The sequence below is a fragment of the Passer montanus genome, unplaced genomic scaffold (assembly GCF_014805655.1).
Source record: "Passer montanus isolate IOZ18808 unplaced genomic scaffold, ASM1480565v1 scaffold1, whole genome shotgun sequence".
NCBI classification, from domain to species: Eukaryota; Metazoa; Chordata; class Aves; order Passeriformes; family Passeridae; genus Passer; species Passer montanus.
In genome coordinates, this window is record NW_024356504.1 from 12,682,472 (window position 1) to 12,704,696 (window position 22,225).

Sequence of the window (22,225 nt, forward strand, 5' to 3'; positions counted from 1 at the left end):
TCAGATATAAAAGCATTTGAATGTATCTGCTGGAGAAGCTGTAAATTAAACACTGGGTGACAAGGAAGACTCATCAGGCCAAATGAAATCTGAGGCTATAGCAGTGCCAAGCTGTGAAGCCAGAAGCCAGACTGGTAAGATGCTGTAGTCATCACCAAAATATTTAAAACTCATTTATTGAAGCAGCACTCAGAGATCATCAGGGAGGGGGGGAAAATCACCTAGGCCAAATTGCATTATCACTATAAACACACTATGATGGATCAAGTCCTGAGGACCCTCTGAGGGACCTTTGCGGGCAGAAACGTAATTAATTGGTAATGAAAGCAATAAGCAAGCAGATGATCTTTGGCTAGAGAGGTGGAGAGAGAGAGGAAAGCATTGAGTGTCAAAACATGATTGGGAAAAAACATTGCACAGGGAGCTGAGGAACAGGCATTGTCCAGAGACTATAAGACAGAAATGTCCATTCTAACTCTTCTCCCAGACCTTCACAGCATCTCTTCTTCTCAGATATTTTAGTTTGCATTTTCCATTGTAGTTTCACTAGGAACAGAGCTCCTTTCCAGAGAACTTCTGGAAAGTCCTTTCCAGAACTTCTTCCAGTACAGCCATCTCTTTCAAAGGTGTTCCTAGAAAACTTTTCCACCACCCAGTTGCAGTCTCCTCATCACATTCATTCCCTTATAGACAATTTCTATCCATAATTTTTAACAGCAGTAAAACCACGTACATGCTAGCTACTCTATCAGCAAAACAATTGCCCTTAAAGAACTCTCCAGAGCAGGACAATCCACATCTGGCAAGTCTACTTCTCAGCCCAATAGATCCTGCTTGGATGGTTAGGCATGGCTTTGCTAAGGACAGCACAAAATGTGGCAGTACAGCCCCTGGCTGATTCCTGCATCACTCACATTATGTTTGGTCTACTTTTATTAAGGAATATAGGAATTATAAGAATGAAGAGGGAAAATGCAGGCTGTTGCTGTGCTCATATAATTTCCTTCAACAGCTGGGTAGAGTTTGAATAGTATTTTTCTGTAAAACAAAAGGTACTGTTGAGCTTGTCAGCACTGCTGTAGTAAATTATGGGTGCCAGACCAGTCTAGATATACTGCTACCTACACTCCCTAATCAGAAAGAGTCCCCTTTAGGAGCTCACAGTGGGGTTCAAAACCTACACTGAGGGGTTCTTCCCAGTGCTGAGCATGTTACAGAGGTCAGGCCCCCTCATACCTCTCCAAAAATTTCAGACCCAAGGTGCACATCTGAGATTCATGCACTATGCAAAGTGCAAAAAACGAGGGGTAAAGGTGTTAAGCTTTAACACCTTTATGCAGAGATGGAGAAGGCACAGAACTAATGCTCAATAAGAGGAGGAATGGCACATCAGAGCTAGCTGAAAGGCTTAAGGAGGTACAGCTGCTATGACACTGCTGGTGTTGTGGCATTTCTGGTACAAGGCACAGACTGAAAAGGAAGAGAATCCTGCAATGCATTTTAAGGTGTGAGGAAGAAAAAACAGGAAGAATATACCCAAATGGGTCAAAAGCTGCACAAACACATAGCATGTATGAAACACAGGACAAGAAGAGCAACAAGGATATGGGCCATGAAAATAAAGTGCACGTGGGTACTGTCACAGGGTCACGAGGCTGAGTTTACAGACAGGTGTCAACAGAAAAAAAACCAACAAAACACAAAAAAAAAAAAAGCCCAAAAAAAAAACCCCAAAAAAAACCCAAAAAAACCCCGAAAAAAACCCATGAGAATTTACAGTCTCCTTTGCATCCAGTGCAGGAGGTGGTTCAGAAGAAGGGTCACTTTACTGATAATTCACTGGAATACAGGTGCATATGATTTGGTTGCCTTGATAACGGTTGCTATGCAACACAGACAGAGATTTTCATTTTTTGTGTCATATTCTGAAAATTCTGTGTGCACATAGCGTGGACTAGCAAGGTAAGACAGTCTTTGTAATCCATCTTCCTTGTTGTCTCCAAGTCTTAGCAGAGCACTGCCATCCCAGCAGTTCAGGGATGTCTTGTCCATGTCTGTGCAAGGAGAGCAGAGCAATCAAACAAAACCAAAAGGCACACCTGCATGTAAAAGCAGAAGAGATGGGCAACAGGTTTGTATTCCTAGTTTTGTTAGGCAGTGTCTTTGTCTGTCGGATCAGGAGGGATACTCAGCAACAACCTGTGTACATTGCATCTTCCAGCCTGCTTGGCCTTACAAACCATGGAACAGCCATAATGGGGAACCTGGGGAATGTGAGTGACAGCCCATCAAACATGGATGTTCACAGAGGATACAGAGCTGTGCAATTACCACAAAGCTCAGAGGTGAACATTCATGTTTTGGAAGCTCCTCCACAGAGGCAAAGAGGCCCCTCTGATAAGGGTAGGATCTCACAGGGATGATGGAGCTGGCAAGGCAGGAAATCCCCTCCAATTCCTATCCTCAAGAGACAAGGATAACATCAGTACTTCACATGCAAAGTGGCAGCCCTGAAGCTAAACAAAAAAACATTAAGGCAAAAGGGAAGAGCACTTACATAGATGTTACCCTGCTGGTAGCGCTGGTGAAGGTTAAGCAGGATGGCAGCTTCATGCAGATCTCCCAGCATGGACATGTCTTCTACCCCATCAACGCTGGTCTGGTGCATGGGTAAGACCTTTTCTCTGGACAGGGTGGCCTTGGGGTACTGGAACACCTGGAAGAATGGGGAGAAGGATAAGTAAGCCAATGACACCTGGGCACATGGTCTGATTTCCTACCAGAAATGTGCACCTTTATATTTCGGCACTGGAAAAGGAAATTAATAAGACACAGATCTGCTCCCTAGTTTTACAGTCAGCCTTCCATTCCTTTTCCTACATATTTGAGCCCTCTGGCCAGAAACTATACAGCATACTCCCTTCCTTTGCTACACAGCAAAACTCTCACTTCCACAAGTGATGGGGACAAATCAACACAAGGTTACTTAATTTCCCCTTAACAGGAGCAGGGCACCAGCCTCCAGCTGCTAGGCTAGACAGGTATTACACACTGCACTCATGACTGTGAATAATGATGGCAGCTGCTCCCAAGAGACCAGGAACAGTCTTTCACAAAAAACACAGGTGAGATCATGTCTCTGACCGTGGGCAAGTAGAAGAAAAAGCTAATTCACATTGCAAGTGTGGCCCTGCACTCTCCATAGCAGCAGCCAGAGAGCATCTGGAAGAGTTTGTCATCTCAAGAGCAAAGGAAAGCAAAGCGTATGAGAAGCCAAATAAAGTAGTGACATTCTCTCTGTGTGATGACACGTATGTGTATGATACAGCTTTCAAAATATTTGTACAGTGACACCTATTAACTTCTGTCACTGCTCTAGGAAATACTCATCTCTGTGCAGTCACACTCATCTTGCTTCAATTGCTGCATCCTTCTTCCTGCTAGAGCTTTCTCCTCCTCAATAACCCACTCTTCAGTTATCAGGTCATCTCCTTCACCTCCTTTCAACACAGCTGAGATTATGTGACTGTTCCCCTCCACCACATGCACATCCCAGCCCTCCTTTCCTCCTCCTCAGGCACGATGCTGGCATTTCACGCAAGTTATTTCAGTTGCTTCCCACTCTTGGATTCAGCCATGTGCCATCTCCCACCCAGCATCCAAAGCTGTGCTAGATGGTAAGACCCAAAGAGAGACAGATGGGAGACTTCATATAGGCATCCTGGAGAAGGAAATTGCTCCACAGTAACCCCTCCAAAGAATCTTGTGCTTTTCCTCCTCTCCTGGGGCTCTGGTCTCTATCTCATTTCCATCCCTCCTTGTCAGCCCTCCTGAGTGCCAGGGAGAAACTGTCAGGCTCCATAGAGAACCATCTCTAATCTGTAGCGTTGCTCTAAGTGGTTTCTGCTGCCCACCTCCTCGGAGTGCTCGGGCTGCTGTCTCTGCTGGGGAGAGGCTGTCCCCGCAGCTGCAGGCTGCAGACAGAATGAGGTCACCCAGCCCCCTCCAGCAAGCCACCCCTGCCAGTCCCTCGCAGGGCGCTCACCGCTGCAGCACGCTGCAGGTGCTCACCTCCAGGGCTCTGAGCTGCACCTGCAGTGCAGGGCAGCAATAACCCAGCACAGCATCCCCTGCAAGATCACCACGATGCACATCCACAAGAGCAGCTCTGTTCCGGGAGGGAGCTGGGCAGGAGAAGATGGCTCAGTCCCTCAGGTGCCTTCACCCCATTTCTGACCAGTCACACCTGCAACTGTGTGGCAAGGACTACTCTGCCTCTTCCACTGGCAGACTCCTTCTTTCACAGCCCACTTCTTTCACCAGCCAGGAGGCTTTCAAAAATACACAGTTCACGTTCATGATCAGTATAAAACAAAGCCCAGTCCAGCAAAAAGGCTCTCTCCAGGCCTCTCCACACCAGTTCTGCTCCTGGGTGTCAGAGAGCTCTGACTGCCAGCAGAAGGATCCCCCACTCTGCAAGCATGACCCTAAAAAAGAAAAACACTTTTTCTTCTTTAGAGCAGAGACCTCAGGCACTTTCACGAGAAAACTGAGGGAGCAGAAAGGGAGAATGGGACAATTAAATTCAGGAGAGAGTACAAGCTGCAGATGCACAACATGAACTGGACTGTCAGGAACAAAATCAGTGCAGCACATTCAACCCAGGAGGCAGCAAATGACCCTGGCTCTCTCTTGTCCACTGACTTACATAAAATTTGGAAGAGGACAAGTAAAAAACAGAATGATGTGATCTTCCCTTATATCTGCCTGGTACTTATTCATTTACTACTGCTCTGTCAGCACTTGCAGCCATTTGGGCCAGAAGAGAAACATTAAGAAAACATTTAGACAAAAAGCTGAGTGGACAAGTGTCCTAAAAGATATCAGGCAGCTGGCAGCACCTGTGCCCAGAGGCTGCCATGCACGAAAAGTGATGGGTCAGAGCTCATTTCCTTGTTCTTGTAGACAACATGGGAGGAAATGGAACCCTGAAGAGGAGCAGGGATCCTAAATACACAAGTAAATTATTATTAGGGCTTAGAAAATCATGTTATACCTGCCTTCAGCCACTTGACTGGGGCCTACAGCCCCACTGAGGTTTGGGAGGTGATGGCTCTGTGCCTCTGAAAGACACTTGTGACATGTGGGAGAGTTTTCAGGTCTTCCCTAGCACTGGAAGATTCATTTGCTCTCTGTCCTCCAGGGAAGAGGGTAGTTTTTCCCTCTTTTCCCTCAGATAGTCTCTGTATCACCAACAGGCTGCAAGGATCATCCATGCTCCTGGACACAGACACATCAGCTAACTTTTCATTTGTTCTCTGCCTCCAGGGAAGAGAGTACTTTTTCCAGTTTCTGTATCACCAACAGGCTGCAAGGATCATCCATGCTCCTGGACACAGACACATGTCCCAAGACTGTCAAAGTGACTTTCTTCAAGGAGCTCAGAGGTTTGAGGCACAAACAGGATGATGCTCCACCCTCAGAGTCCCAGTAAGGAAGCTTTTGTTACCCCAAAACAGGAGAGCAATTTCGAAGATCCTCCCCCACCATCCTGTTCCAGGAAGGGAATGCCAGGCTGATGTTCAGCACTACTGAGCTGGATATGACAGCTGATTTTTCCTGAAGCAAGTAGGAACTCAGGCAAACTGATCTCTCAGCAAAGTTGCCCCCAGAATATCTATTTTTAACAAGCTAATATATAAACCACAAAGTTATTGGTGTTAATAAGCAGGTGTTTATTTTTGGGAAGGAAAATAATCAGCTTCCAGTCTAACAGGCATCTCACAGTCAAAGATTTCTACTTTCTTACCAGTGATAAACTCAATTTGCCTCAGATTTAGCCCAAAGTGAGGGTGCAATGACCATGACTCTCTCCAAGGCCCTGCAATGGTCAGGAATAAAGCAAAATCTGGGCAGCAAACAAACCAAGATGAGGCTTGCCAGTGCTGCTCACTGGGCTCAGCAAGGGAGAAATGATTCCTTTTCAAACTCAGTTCCATCCATTAGTGCCATCCTGAGCACAAAAGCAAAGCTCCCACCTGGCATCTGAGTTTTATTTATCTATAAAGCATTTGGCTGTTTTGTCTGGATCGTGGTTTCCAATCTTGTGTTTCATAAGCAAAGCTCCTCCTTTCCTCCCAGGAAGTCACATTTCTGATGGATTTACCGCTTGAGGTGTTTTGAAGGAAGTGAAAACAAATGACAAAAGCTTTGAAGCATGACTGGACTTCTTACCTCAGAGCTGCAGGGATGCTGGGCCACAGCAAACACGAGGACACTAGATTTGGGGGGTCCTAAAAATCAGAGGGATCAACTGCCCCACCCAACCCAAAGTGAAGACATTTATCAGATTCCCAACAGGGACAGGACTGCCAGTCCCTCCTGTGGGTATGAAGCAATGAATGTGGCAGGTGAGGGAAGCACACAGGACAGCTCTTGTGGGTGGCACTGAGTAAAGAAAGCCCTTTAATGATCACCATGAGCTTTTACTCCACGAGCCATAAAGCACATGCTCCTCCAGCCTAGTGGTTTCTTGTTTCATGAAAGAAAAAAACCCTAACCCAGCTTTTTTTTTCCACACCTGTAAGCCACCAAGCATTATCCTGAGCATCTTTTCCAGCATACAGGTCACTGGCTGGAGGTGGGTGCACCCACAGAGACAGCTCTAAAGTGGGATTTCTGGTGTCCTTTCAGAGGTGCCAGGTGGGTTTGAAAGATTTTACAGGACCACAGAAGCATGTCAGAAGAGACAGAGCTGGGAAAGTCACAGAAGTATTCACCATTTTTTGTCCCTCTGGAGGCTGCTGCATTACCTGTGATGCCATAAAATGTGTTAGTGATATCCAGCACTCCCAAAACAAGTCCACTCCTCAAGAAGGGGTCTAAGAGACTTCAGTAAACAGATTTTAAAAATCTGTGTTTGCTAGGGGAATTTCCAGCTCTGAGAAACAAATCAGGCTCTTTATAAAAGAATGATGACTTCAAATCTTTCAAGGCAAGACTGAAAAACATGACAGTCCTACCACTAATTCCACAAATTTAGAGCTCTAAATCCTCTTCCCCCGGTGCCCTCCTTTGTTTGCCAGGTAAGAGGCTGAAGAAAACCTGTCCAAAAAAACCTTTTTTTCTGTAACAAAGCAGCCACCTGCAGGGCCCAGAACATCTGAGCAGGTCTAATTGCTCACTGCTGGAGGGCACAGCGCTGCCCATTTCCCCATCCTCCTCCCAGCCCAGGCACCAGTCTGACTCACCAAGAACCTCCCCGAAGGCTGTGGATAGTTTTCCCAGGGTGAGCCAGGCAAGCTGACTCACTGAGGACTGGGATGATCCCCAGAGGTCCCTTCCTACCCATATAATTCCATGAGTACTGCACCAGGGAACCACAAGGAGCACAGGGCTGGAAATCAGGCAGGAAAGAAACTTGTTCTTATCACTGTTGGCAAGCTCTGCTCTCAGGGGAGCTTGGCTGTCCTGCTGAGCTGTCCTGGGCACCTCTGCTGCCTTTACACACTGACTGGCACAGGGAGCCCACTGCCACGTGCCCCTGGCACAAAGGGCTGACAGCAAAAGCTGCTGAAGCAGCTGGTGGTGAGAACAAGTAGCCCTGCAGTGGCACATCTTGGCAGGAAGGGCTGCTTGGTTATTGGAGCCTCCTTCCAGGAGCATTTAACCAATATAATGATTTTGTTAGGCTGTTAATGCAACTCCTTCAAAGATGGCAGAAGGGAAACCAAGAAAAGTGAGATAGGCAGAGAAATGAAGAGAACAAGAAGAACAATATTCTCTTTTTAACATTTGTTACATCTTTGGCATAACAGAGCCAGGTCACTTTTCAGAGAGAATTGCAGCATTTCCATTGATAAATTTCAACATGATGGTCACACAAAACCAAGAAGTCCACAGGGTACAAACTGATGCAAACTTCACTTACCATGCCATAATCTGAGGTGAAGAGAACATTTCCATTGGCACACAAGCCAACAGTGCATGGCTGCAGCTGGTCCTGCTCCTGCAGCCATACCCTGGCACCCTGCAAAAACCAAAAGACATCCCATTAGAAAGAAGTGGAGCCTGTGAGATCTGCACCCAAGGAAAGATGGGAGAAGCTGCAGTATTCAGAGGCTACTTCCAAGCTACAGTTGCTTAAAATATTTAAGTAAGTCCTACTTACATTTTTCAGAGACATTTAGCTTATTTTTTCTAAATGTAACATGAGCGGAAGAAGAAGCAATTTTAATGAGCTTCACCAAAGCTCATTAAACCGGAAACCAAAGTTAGGAAACACCAATTTTTATAGAAAGTGTAATGGCGAGATACCAACACATAGAATAGTTGGTTTGACTGTCTAAATATTTTAAAACGTGAAATAGCTGGTCATTAAAAGTCATGCTACGATAATAATAGAAAATATAAATAAAGCATGTTTACAATGTAAACAATACACCCACGCATCATTGTAAGTCAAAATGCTTCCAGAAATCACCAGCTAAGAGGATTTCACAGAGCTTTGTTTGCAAACTGTGGCAAGAGTTTCCTTTGGTAAATGACATGACCTGAGTGTTTCTCTGATTATATATACACTGAAGTGTACACGATGGTCCTTATGTCTGATGCATGTATGCACTGGTGTTTATGTCTGGTTTTATATATGATGTTTCACATACATTAAACATTTTAAACTTCTCCATGTCTCTCAAGACAAGCCTGAGCACAAACCCAGATTTCTGGTAAAACACATGCAGGGATCTGCAGGACAGGTAGATCTCACAGCTTGCCTACCAAAACAGTAGGGAAAACAAGATTGCTGGATTGGCCTCTTCTGCCTGTGGGACCTGGTACAAGGGAAAGAGCAGGAGCATGAAGGCAGATCAGGGCGAGCATGACCTGCAATTACAGAGCTAGGCATGAGGTCACACCACATTTCAGTTATTGCAAACTAATCACTTCCATGCCTTCCTATAGAAATCACACGAATTCTGCTTAGATAAATATTGAGAAAAATCCAAAGTGCTCAACTGTTGAGTAACATTAGGGCCATTCTCCCTTTCATCGACTCATAGACTGACTTTCTTCCTAATTTTTTTTATGCCCCTAAATTATTGATCGTGAGCTTTAAGCCCTTCCTACCCTCTTAATCCCATCAGCACCATTAGCTCTTTGCTTGTAGGCTTAATATGTTTGAAGAAATTGAATAGTGTTTCTATATTACATTATACAAAATGTGAAACACTAATTCTATTTTTAATGATTTGTTTTTAGTTTAGGTGGGTTTTTTTTAAACTGCTTAAGTCACTCTAAACACTTTAGTACCCTGGACTTTCCTTGCTGTAGGAGATATATCTATAGGTCAATCTCCAGTCCTTCCAATAAAAGATCTGGGTTTAATGACATTAAAAAGGTGTACATAATTCTAGCTTTACTGCTGTGCTCTGGTCTAGAGTTCATCAAACAGATTAATCTCTCCTCTGTAAGTGAATTAAAAGCACCATTGTATCTGATCAGCACCTAAACCCATGGATGGCCTGCAAAGATCATCCTCATGGCCAGTGAACAATAGCAATTTAAAAAAATGGAATTTTATATTATAGATTTGAGATCCCAGAGAGCTGGTATGGACAGTACATCACACACAGATTTTGAGGAACTATATGGAAGATTTGTTACATCCTCTAAGGTTTTCCAAAACTCTGGATGCTTGAAATAAAGTGTCCTGAGGCATTTGGGCAAGACATTGCTGTTGAGAAATCATCAACTTCCCAAATCACATTCTGACTAGTATGCATAAACATATGAACATCAGCATGTGTTTAAAGATTTTTTTGCTACTTTCACCAGACTCCTATTACCACCGTGGTAGAAAGCAAAGAGTCAGAAAACAGGAAGGTTGTGTCTCCAAACAGTGGGATGAAAGAAAGCCTTTTAAAAGACACTTAGTGTAAACATCCCCAACAGTGCATTTCGATGCCTTCAGACACCAGTAACCCAGGATGGCAGTGATGAGAGCCTGAGGCAAGCGCAGTTTAATCAGAAGACAAGTCTGCAGCCCGCCATGCAGACTGTGCCCCGATGCCACGGCACGCACCCCTGCGCATGGCAGCGTGCCACCAGCACAGCTCCCGACACAGGGGTCCAGCTTACACAGACCTTCCCCTCCCTGAGCGCAGAAATCAGCTTGGAGCTACAGCCAGCTGATCATCTGACACAGAAGAGACAATCCATGGGCAGGAATACTGCTACTGAATAGGTACCACTTAGAAGGGAAAAGGGGAGATAGCTGAGTGATCCCATTGCCTATCTTCAACGCATAAAATTATCCAAAAGTCCAGACTGACTCAGACCCCTCTCCCAGCAGAAGCCCACGTGCAAAAATATTAACAAATACTCCTCCAAGGAGACATAGCCCTTTTGTACAACACTACACAAGCTCATGGCACGTCCTTCTGTGTGCTGCTAAGGAATAGAAGTCAACATGCTGAAACTCCCAGGCCCTGTGATATTTCAGCTGCCCAGAATGACTCACTTCAGTTTACTCTGATGCTGTAGCTGTTTGTACAACAACAATTGCCTCTGCACAGCAGAGTAACTGCACCCATTTATGCCATTTCCAAAAGGAATATTGTGCTGAGACAGCCAGAAAAGGAACCACAGAGCAAATACTTATTGTAATTTCTGCCCAGCATAGCCATAGCCCCATTTCCTGAAAGCAGAGTTTGTTTTAGTGCATCTCCTTCCACGAGCCCTTTTTTCTAAACATGAAATTCCCCAAGGAGCCTTGACTAAGTACAGGAGCAGATGGTGGCACCAAAGAGACTGCCCTCACTTTACTCCACTCTCCAGTGCCACACATCTCATTGATCAGTTGAAAATATTAAATTGAGCAGAAAACCCAAAACCTGCCAGGCAGCAAGGCTGAACTTCCATAGGAGGAGCAAGGTCAGTAGGAGTGAGCAGTGCCCAGCAGCAATGTGCCAGCTCTGGGGGGCTCCAGCTCCCACAAGCACCAGAGATGATGGGAAAACTCTGCTCTTCTAGGAAAAGAGTAAAAACCCTTCAGCTTTCATTCTGATATACAGAAGGTCCACCCTCACCCACAGACAAAACAGTTTAACAAAATGAAGCAACAAGCAATCACCAATTTGAAGAGAACATCTTAAAAGACAGAGGAGGAAGAGCAGTGATGATTTTGTGTAACCACTTTCCATCAAATAAAGCTGGCTGAATACTGATCATAAAGTTAACTTGAGCCCCTTATATAATGAGCTCATCCCCACCCAATTATTCTTTTACTAGGAGTTTATTAGGTTGGTCTATTGCTTTGGTTTAAAAGGGAACAAGAGCAGGAACTGAAAGGAAGAATAAAACAGTAATGTACCAGTTCCTATATCAAGGGCAGGTCACTCAGATGTTAAACAAACTCCAAGACCAACATCCTCATTCCTATGGCCTCTGTCCATGAACTTGCCTTGCCACAAAGTGCACAGCAAAGCACAATCCTGAAAAGTGATCTTGTACCATGGGGCTGTAATTTAGAAAATAAAGCTGCTTGCATACAGAGAGCAGTGTTTGATCAGTACTGGCCCATGGTCACACCATCATGCCTTCCACTGTGGACAGTAAACTCTAAGATGTCATTTCTCAGTCCAAATAACACATAGCACTTTGGATCCTAGACTCAGAAATAAATAACATTTCCTGCTATTCATGATATCAAAATTCAATTGAAGCCACAGATTTCTTGGCCTTATATGCCTTTTTTTTTTTAGAGTAACTGAAACCGGATGTTCTCCCTTGCACTCACGTGCCCGTATCTCATCTCAGGAGATGCACTGTGGTGTGTCAGCAGGGAAAGAATAAGGGAGATCTTGTGTGCTGCACCCAGGGAATGGGCAGAGAGGCAGAAAGGCAGCACACAGCCCTTACTGCAGCAGCAAGGCATCCACACATTAAAGCAGAGTGTGTAGCCAGCAGCTACATCCTCATCAGTTATCAGCTGTTGAAGGCAGCAAGGTAAGCTCCAGAGACAAGACACAAAACTCTGCATATGCAGGTGCCTTGGCCTCTCCAGGGCCTCCCAGCCCAGCAGGACACCCATTCTTGGGGGACTGACATGAGAAAGTATTCCACAGCAGAAACAAGTCTTCCTATTCTGTTCTCCTTACTCCGTGTTCTGGACTACCCTTGAATCTTCACGTTTTCCCAGGATGTCCTCTGTCTTTTATAAACTGCTTCTTCCCAGGCACAAGCAAGAATGAGCTGCCCCAGCTGAACTTCAGGACACAGCAGGGCTGCCTCCCTCTGAGTGCACTTAGACATCCCATTCCTCCCTGTGCACAAACCTACACAACTGCCAGGATAACATGCTCAGGAGGGGCTAAACCAGGATGGCTGCATCAATTTTCCAGGGGTTATTCAGAGAGGAAAATTGGTTTTGTTTGAGTGTGTGAAAGGAACACACAATTGTCTGCTTTTTCCAGTACAGGATGTTTTTAATGTTTTCTTTGTATTTAAACTTGACTGTCTCAGCCTCCAACCTACAAACACAATACTACAAGAGGTTCTTGCAGTGCCTTCCTTGATTTAGGTAATTGTACCAAATCAGCCATTCTGCAAAGGGCAGGGATGTCTCAAAAATGTACACCCCCGCACTGAGAATCTGAGACAAAAACCTCTGTGGGTGCAACAAGTTTTCAACTACAAGTACTATATACATAACTCACCTTTGTCCTCCTAGCACACTGAGGCTATTCAGTGGGTATTGGGCATCCAAGCCTTGTGTTTCTCCTGGCAATGGATCCACATGCTCCTAGGCTTAGGAAAGGCTCTGCTAGCAGCATAGTGCTGAGCCAGCTCTCTTCCCAGCCTCAGTGGGCTTTGTGGTTGCAAACCACGAGGCAGAGACTGGGCTAGAAAGGCCCTTGCAATTCAGACAAAGCTGGAATCAGGTTTCAATAAATGCACTTTCCAAGAGATTGATCTGGGTGATCATGAATAAGTGATAGGACAAATGTAAAGAGCCTTAGCTAATGGATGTAGGATTGGTGGGGAGGGGAGTCCCTGGCAGCCTAGACCCATATGGTAAGGAATGCAACTTTGCTGTTTTTGTGATGGCAGGCTGAAATGAAGCCATGGGCTGTATCCGATCAGCAAAACCAGGACCAGCTGCTGGAAGGGAGGAGCAGCCCAGAATCACAGGTAAGAGAGACAGAAGCAACAGCTGAGTTGGCAGCAGCCAACATGGAGCAGCTGGCAAGAGGGAAAACACCTGCAACAGCAGTAGGGGTAACAGAAACAAAAGTCTACTTCTCATCAGGCATTAGGAAGACACACTGCAGAGCAAAAAGGGACTGGACTGTACCTGTCTGGTCTCACAATTCCCACACAGCAGCTCACTGAGCTCAGGCAGCCCCTGCAAGCCAGCAGGGCTCAGAGCTGGGCACAAACTGCAGCCACGGGTCCTGCTCCAAAGCTGCAGCCTAGGCTGAGCCCATGACTCATTCTGGTTCTGCCAATTAGCAGCACCATTCCTCACTAATTAAGGAGCAGAGCCCTCAGTCTGCCAGCAGCTTTGTAGAATAGCAGTATCAGGAAAAGGTTTGTGCTTTTTAAATAATCTAAGAGCACTAGGAGTTTGTCACTTCTGGTCACTGATGTATATGCACTGCTTCCCACTCCCCTTTTGCCTCCCCCTCCCATCTGTTCTGTTCCTGTCTCCTCCCCCAGTTTGGCTGCTGCACAGCTTCTCTTGTCGCTCTCCAGAACACCTCCAAATATTTCCCAGGAAATGCCTGGTTCATGGAGGTAATTCTTAATCTTCTCAAAGAAGCAGCTACACACTTCAGGAACCACATGAACTGCTTGTCATGGGAAGGGAGGAACGAGGCCCCAGCTGTTTTTCACATACTTCAGAGCTGCCCTTTGCCATGAGCACAAGGTGCACAGAAAGGAGGCAGGTGTGAATCCTTCCAGACTTCACTGTAACTCTCTCCAAGCTCAATTTAATATGAGCTGCCCCCTGCAATTCCACCATGGGCAGTGGAGTCACTCTCCTTCTAAGATGAATAGTTCTACAGTTTGCAACCACCTGAGAAATTCTCACCAGTTTTGAAAATGCATACTGAATTTCATTATCTTCATAAAAGTAAACACCACTTCCATGCATTCATTACAAGCTCTTCCCTGCCTAAAACTTCAATTGGGAACTGAATTTAAATGAGCTGTTCCCTAAGCACATTGATCACATGGGTATCTACAGATGTGTATTCCCTGTCACATCACAGCAACACTGGCTTTCCTACATCTCTTCTGTAGCCCTGAAAGAAAGGAGGTAACCTGGCATCTGCTAAAGCCCAGCCTGGCCCTAGCAAAACTTCCCCTGACCAGCTTGCAGCTCAAAACTGAGCAAGTAAAAGGTATTCCTGTCCTGCTCTCAACTTGGGCAGTGCTTCTCAAAGAAGCCTCTCCCACTTGCCACCAAATATACAGTGAGGCAGCTTCCTTGCAGTTCCCTCCCTCCTTCAAATTCAGCCAATGGCTCCAAGGGTGAGGCTGGGCTCATGGACAGTTGAGAACTCTTCGAGGTCCACAGAATAGAGCTCAGACCTCAGGAAGCCACAAGGATGCAGTGGTCTGCCACTGAGCAGCCCCAGTGCCACATCTTTTGTAAAAATCTCAGACGAGCCCTGAAACTATTTCTTCTGCAATGTTTATTATGCATAATTTGGGATTACGTCCAGTATCTTTTTGCATCTTGCCACATCCTTAACTTTCCCTACCCTGTGGAGTTCTACCATCTACTCACACATTTTACAGAAACGTACGCTTTTAAACCAGTCCCATCACTGTGAAGCAGAAAATCCCTTTTTCTTGCGGTCAGAGGTAGAGGCACAGAGGAATTCAATCCACCTTCTCTGTCTCATCCATTATTTTCTGCTCTTTTGCCATGTCTCCCCCTATTTGTCATTTCACTAATAAAGTAATCTCAGGTTTTTTAAACTCTTCATGTGAGACATTTTCCTGGTGTTTGCTCGTCCTCAGCGTCCTTCATTCAAATACCACCCAGAAAGCAAGGGGAGTGCCTCTGAGCTGGGATGCACCGCCAGTCAATCTGAAATAAGAGTGGAAGTAGGGAAAAATGGGGCGATCAACCCATGTAAGAAAGAAGCTGGGAGACAGGAAAGACAAAAGAATCTTTGTTTCTATTTTCTGAAATCACTGGGTACAAAGACGTGCTACTAGCAGCATCCAACTACTAGACATGGATGGCAGCACTGTGAGTTATCACAGAATCACAGAATAAGCTGAGTTGGACGAACCTGCAAAGATTATCAAGTCCCAACTCCTGGCCCTGCACAGGACCGTCCCCAATGTGCTCCAGAGTATTGTCCAAACACTTTCTGAACTCTGGCAGGCTTGGTGCTGTGATGATGGAGACATACAGAAGTTTCTAACAAACATCCCTGGAAAGCACCCATCTTGCATCACATTGTGGTGCTGAAATGCTTTCAGTAAATGGAAAGGCAATAAAACATTTTAAAAATCAACAGGTCCAAGAGTTCCCAGAGATCTGTCCAATAAAGTTTCTCAACAGTTGATATTAGTTTTTTATAAGTCTGGTAAATGCTGAGGAAATTCCAAGAAATTGAAAGAGTCAGAGTCTAAATAGCAGTCAAAGCAGGATTATCCCTAGCAACCATGGGTTGCTTAGTCTGAGAACCCCAGGGAAAACACAGAGGTTTTTGCCAGTTAACATGGAGAAAGAAGTCTAGTCAAAAAGGCTTCTTCTTCCTCTGCATCCAAGCACACAAGATAAATAGGAGCGTGGAGGTTTTGCTCTCTGCTGTTCCATCTTAAGGATACTCTAACTGTTGTCCAGTGCCAGTTAACATGGAGAAAGAAGTCCAGTCAAAAAGGCTTCTTCTTCCTCTGCATCCAAGCACACAAGATAAATAGGAGCGTGATTGACTTCTGCGGCATTGCCATGTAGAACACAGTATTTCAGTAAAAGTCAGCTCTTGAGGAGCAAACAGCAGCAAAGGGATCTCAAAACTGTTGTTATGGATGAGGAAATTCACTACAAATTGAGGGAATTTCCAACAAATGTCTGCAGCGACAGGGTCAATACTATTTTGTATTCTCATCAAGGACCTAAAATCTAAAGTAATACTGACAATACACATGCCAACATCTGGTAGATAAGTAAGTACCCACAAGGATGTGACCATCAGAGCAGTGTGGATTCCACAGCCCCCTGTTAGAACAAAACAGGATTAAAGTACAGCCAAACCGAAAGGTCATCATCAGGAGAGAAGGAATGCAAGGAGTACTTCAAACAGAGGAATGTCTTCTGGAAAGTCACAGACCCAAAGAGGATTGCAAATTGCTGAGCAGAAACTCCCAGGACATTTGGTTGCAACAAGAGTTGATGCATGTCTGGGATGTATAAACAGGAGTAAGGAAGTTCACTGCTTACTTATGCTTTGAGGTGTGAGAAAGAAGTCTTCCAGAGACAACATAAAAGGCTCAGACATTTTTGCTATTCAGAAAGATCCCTTGTAGTGCAAAAGTATTTGTGAAGATGTTAATGTCATTATGTAGATTTGCCAGAGCTAGGCTGACCTATCTAGCCCAGACAGTGATAGTGGGGGGATTAGAGCAGCATGTGGCCCAGCATGGGCTGCAAACCTCATCTCTGCCCCTGCATCCTCAAGTGACTCAACCCTGCTGAGAGGACACGACAGACAGTAGCACTGAGACCCCTCTCTGCTACCTGCTGGCTCACCTTTGCCAGCAACCCAGAGGCAACCCATGCCAGAAAATAATTTTTTGCAGACACAGAAGTTATCTGGGACAAAGCAACTGTCATGAAGCAGAAGACAAGTAGGACCCGAAAACGGATGGATCTGCCAGACACTTTAGAAATGAAGCAGGATTTATTTTAAAACAAGGTTGTGTAACCACTTGAAGAAACTGCAAAAAGCAAGGGATCCTCCAGAAATAAGAAGCCCTTCTAGAAAGTGTGATTCAGCCAAATCTTCATCATTGGCTCAAGATGCAAGTAACAGGAATAAACGGCACTAATACACCCCCCATCATCCTAACCCTAATTTCCACCTTCTCATCAAATAGACTGATGACTGGATCTGTGAGAGGCCCCACCACCACTCAGTTGCTGTGATAATTATTGCACTTGTATGACAGGACCTCTCAGGGCACTGCACCAAGTGGTGCATAAGAGGCCCTCCATAGGTGCTTTTCCTGAGACTTGGCTCTACAGCACTGCTGAACTGTGGGTGATCTCAGATGGAAACGAGGAGGCAGAACTGCAGAGTTTAAGGTAACTGAAAGATAACCAGGAAATCCAGACTCTCACAAGTTTCAGTCATAATAATCACATTTAGATAGTTCACATATTCTCCTTACAGCAAAATGGGAAAAATAAATTGCAAAACGTTTGTGATCATTATGTTAAATGTAAGAAGTGAAACCAGAGCAGAACAAGGTGGTTTTGGAGGCCACAATGAGGCAGATGCATGCTGGCCCAGGGCAACCTGGCTTCACTTCATTGTGGGGCTCTCATTGAGAGCCTGTGCCAGCCCACCCTCTTGCTGCTGATGGGATCTGACAAGGTCACAGCTCACGCAGCCTGGCTCCAGATGAATGCCCTAAGGAGGGAGCTAGCAGCACTCCCTCTCTTCTGCCAGACACTTCTCCGTGTCACCTTTGGCACAAGAGCTTTCTTCCTTGCAATTGCTGCTCCAAAACAGGGCAGTCGAACCCTTTTGTCCTATATCTGCCTCTTTACCACTCTGAATGGTTTAGGGGAGACACAGCTTGGATGGAGGATTCCGTGTAGCTGCTACACTAGCTGCATGCATATCTTCAAGGACAGTGGTACTTCTCTTCAGCTGCACTATACAGGCTTATTAAACAGAGAGGGGTTGCTCTGTGTGGTATTGATACAGAGAGCATCACATACACAAGATGGATGTAACAGTCAGCATTTCTTTGTCTCCTTAATCCCTATGGGTCCTCTTTCTGGGAGGTCACAATATTCTCAGTAGACTGAGAGGAGATTGTCAGGGGAAGCTGGCAAAGCACAAGTTCCTGAGAGGTGGAGAGAGGCTTGGCCAGAACACTCCTTCAAAGAGCAGCCTCACTGCTAAAGAAGATGATATTCTAGTACCTTTTCTTTCCAAGATGGCATTTTCCTGAGACAATAGTTATTAACACGTGGGCAGCCTACTGTTATCTGTAAAGACAGCCCATCACTCATGGTCAGCATCATCCACATCAGCTGAACCATTTCCCTCATCTCAGACAAGAGTCTCTGGATAGATTCTCCTGGACATCTGGCCATGTTCCTCTCTCACAGGAGCTCCTTGTTCTCCCAACTGCAGGGAGCATGGGAAGGGCAAACCAAGCTATTGAGGACCCTAATCCAGTCATGTACAAACCCTTCCCACCCAGCATAACCCGGGCTCCCTGGGGACACAGGTCTCTGGATGATGCATCCAAGCAGCTTCAACAGAGAGCCCAAAGCTGGTGAGAACCATGTACAAACCCTTCCCACTCAGCATAACCCTGGGGACACAGGTCTGTGGATGATGCATCCAAGCAGCTTCAACAGAGAGCCCAAAGCTGGTGAGAACTGCATGTGCAACCAAAAATCAGACCAGTCCTGTACCTGCTGCACCCATGATTCAGGCAGGCTCCACACTGCAAAGGTGCATTCACAGTCAAGTCCTTTCAGTTGTTCTCCTTACCCATGTTCCCCATCTGCCTGAAGATGTTTATGCACATGACTTCATGCCATTAGATGCCCAAAGCACAGCAAATTCAGTTGAGTGTCTTGTGGGCAGTAAAGGGCCACACTCTGTAAACTCCCTGATGGCTTTGTGGAGCAGTCAGGCACTTTCCACTTGCATGAGGTAGTCAGAAGTCAGGGCAAAGCTGCCAGAGCAAAAGAAACCTGGCAGAGGTACTTGCTCCCCACCTCAGTTTGTGGCCAAGAAAGCAGCTCAGGTGCATGCATGGTGGCAGCTCCAGCAGCCTCAGTACTCCTTCACAGCCGTGACTCTGAGGCTCCTCCCTGATCTGCATGTATTCCCGGGAGAGATGGAATCTCCCTATCTCCATGGCAGATGTCCCAGGCCACAAAGAAGAGAAGGGCTGTGTCCAGGGAAGGATGGGCAACATGGGGAATAGTAAGTGAAGACCATGACAACTGTAGAGAGGACAATCCAATCACCACAGCCATGCAGGAAATGAACACAGAATTACCCCGCCTTTCTCTCTCCATGTCAGAAAGCTTAAGAATTTCAGGGGATTTATTTTACAACACAGATGAAAAGCTTTGGATTTCACCACAAGAGCAATGAGAAAAACCATTTAACACTTAAAATGCCAGCATTTATAGACCAGTGGCTCATGAGAAGGAGAGCAGCATCTGTGACTCCACTGGATGCTGCTCCTCAGTGCTGACTATGGGACCGTGCTAACTGGTCACTCCAACTGGAGTGCAGAAAGACAGGATGGGAGAAGTGTCTCCTTTAACCCTGTCCATGACATTCCTGCTCCTTAGGGGGGAATTGGAGAGCGAGTCACATCCTCTGTGTCAACCCCACATCCTGCCCACACTCCAGACACACAGGGAAACCAAACCATCATCTGTCACCATGCCACAGCCTGGCCTCCAGGGCCCCTCCTCCCTGCCTGGGCACAGGACTCACTGCAGCAGCCAAGCAGGGAGAGGACACACACTCTGCTCCTCCACTCACACCCTGCTGGAGCAAAGGCCTCATCCATCACACCTCTGAGCCATGCTGCACAGCAGAGCTCCGATGGCAGAGGCACACACACATCTTTGTGCTGTACCACTCACTGGGGATGAGGGTTTTCTAATCTGACCTGCTTGGGACATTGTGGGAGAAGAGCAGCAGCAGCAGCAGCACACTCCCCAGCAGCTCGCTGTCCCTGGGGTCTGCAAGCAGAGGAGGGCACAGCATATGGGAAACCCTTCCACAGGGCTGACCTGGCACAACTGGCCAAAACTCCCTTGGCAGAACCAGGATGGCAAGTGGGTTGAACCCTCCACAAAGCCATTTTGGTCTCCAGCATGCCAAAGGGGGAACTAAGGGAGCTATGAAGACCCATGGCATCCCCACCTAATCCCAGATACTGTTCACATAGCTGAGTGTGATAATCTAAATGCTGCAAGCACAGCATGGGAGCCTGCTAAGGCAAGACCAAGAGCACACTGGGGTTTAAACTATTCAATAAGACATGACATGCATCCCCTGGGACATGCTCGTATTCTGCTGCTGCAGAAAGAAGTGAAGCAACTCCCTTCTACTCAGGCTTTCCCTCCCAACAAGAACCCCCCATGGAGAAGGAGGAAGAGTGGCTGGGGTGCAGCAAATGCCAAACATTCCGGCTTTGGGGAAGTCACATTCCCTCTCTCCCACCCCCACTGCCTTTCCTGCAATGCAAAGTCTGATGCTTTCCTGCACACACTCACCCTAGTTCTCCAGCCTTGCCTACGTTGCTTCACCAGGATTTAAGTCTGATTTGCAAGAGATGTGTGACTCTTAGAGAGACTCTGGCTCCAGGACAGCCCCTCAGCCCTTCCCTGGAAATCCCTGTTTCTTCAGATAATGGCAGAATCGGGCTTGGACAGGTGGGGCTGATGGGTGCTACCTGCTGAGGCGTGCACCTCTGGGCATCCCCTTTCCAGCCTCCCATTCCCATCAGTTCCTTCAGGCTCCTCCGTGGCTACTCCCATTGCAAGAGGCCAGGAGGCTCCTCCTGACAGAGGGGTGGGCATAAAGGCTGTGGTGAAATGGCCCTTTGGGAAACTCTGGCCTTCATCTGATTAGATACAGACGGCCCAGACTTCCAGGAGCAGCAGGTTAATCAGTTAATGGCTGAAGGATGCTGGGCGATGGATGCCGCATGCTGCGGGGCAGCCCCAGCCGCACAGCCCGGGGGCAGCCACTCCTTCCTCTCTGGGGCCAGATCTGGGAAAACATCTGCTCTGATAAAGAAAACGCTTCACCAGGGAGGGGGCAGGCCCGAGCCCATCAGCTGCTCCAGCCCAGCGACCAGGGGCTGTCCAGAGCGCTGCTGGCTCCCCCTCCGCACCCGTGACGCGCAAGGCCAGACACCGGGGTTAATGGCCTGGAAACCATCTGGGGGCTGGAGGGGGCAGATGTGTCATGCCCCGAACAGGAGGATTTCAGACCTCGAGAAGGCCCCGTCACCCCACAGTGTCTGCCGTGCCCACTGCCAATGCCACGGGCACCCACGGGCACCCATGGGTCCAGAATGGGCTGCCTTGGCCTTGCACCCACCTGCCCCTCACAACCAAAGGCATCACCAGGCTGGGCTGGAGACCTGTGTTTGCTCAGGCACGAAAAACGGCTCAGAGAATTTAGGAGCGTCTGGGCTGTGCCCGGCACCTGGCCCGGTGCACTCGGTCGCTCGCTGCCCGTGGCAGCACGGCCGTGCGCTCACCGCGGAGGGTGGGCAGGCGGGACCAGAGCCCGCGGCCAACAGGTACGGGTCCGGCCTCGGGCACCGCTCTGCCCGCCGGCGTGACGGTGACTGGGCAGCGGCACCGAAGGGCAGGGCACTCCCGCCGCCCGCCTGCTCACCGGCCCGGGGCGCCGGAGGCCAGCGGCTCTGTGACACACACGCGGGCACGAGCAGGCTCCGGACCCTGAAGTCGTTCCAGAGGATTAAGGAGCCGGCACTGGGCAGCCATGACTATCATGCGACAAACCCTCTCCTCCCGCAGGCAGCCCCCGGTCGGCATTGCCGGCACCGCACATCGGTCGGGTTCCCTTCATCCCCTGGCACGGGTTGCGCGATGCCGCGCCGGGCTGGGGATCGCTCGGGGACAAAACCCAAAACCCTCCGCATCCCATCGCTCCAGAGAAAGTGCAACCCGGACCGTCTCGGCGAGGGGGCAGCGGGGGCGCGGCGCGGCCCGCGGGGAGCGCAGCGTCCCACGGCCCCGGGGCGCTCCTGGCACCCCGATGCCCGTCTCGCCCTGAGACCCAACCCTGCCGGCCTCCGCCCGGCCCCCGCCTCTCCCAGCCCCGAGCAGCGGCGAGCCCCGCCGCCGTGCCCGTCCCGCCGCTGCCCACCTGGCGCAGAGAGGCGTCCATCGGCGGAGCCGCCCGCGGAAGCGCAGCCGCCGGCTCGCAGCGCCGCCCGCTCCGCCCGC

General features: G+C 47.7%; 1 protein-coding gene across 3 annotated transcripts in view; it reads right to left on the bottom strand.

The window, feature by feature from the left end:
• LOC120498991 (unconventional myosin-X-like) overlaps window positions 1-22,225 on the bottom strand; it is an 89,270-nt gene extending 67,045 nt beyond the window's left edge. Inside the window, exons 1-3 of one of the 3 annotated variants that reach the window (XM_039702337.1) lie at window positions 22,146-22,225; window positions 7,931-8,029; window positions 2,558-2,716 (exon numbers count right to left, since the gene is read on the bottom strand). In XM_039702337.1, coding sequence (XP_039558271.1) covers window positions 2,558-2,716; window positions 7,931-8,029; window positions 22,146-22,166 — 279 coding nt within the window. In that variant the 5' untranslated portion in view covers window positions 22,167-22,225. Of the gene's footprint in view, window positions 1-2,557; window positions 2,717-7,930; window positions 8,030-12,716; window positions 12,991-22,145 lie in introns of those variants that run through there. The other 2 variants (XM_039702345.1, XM_039702353.1) reach the window with 2 other exon arrangements.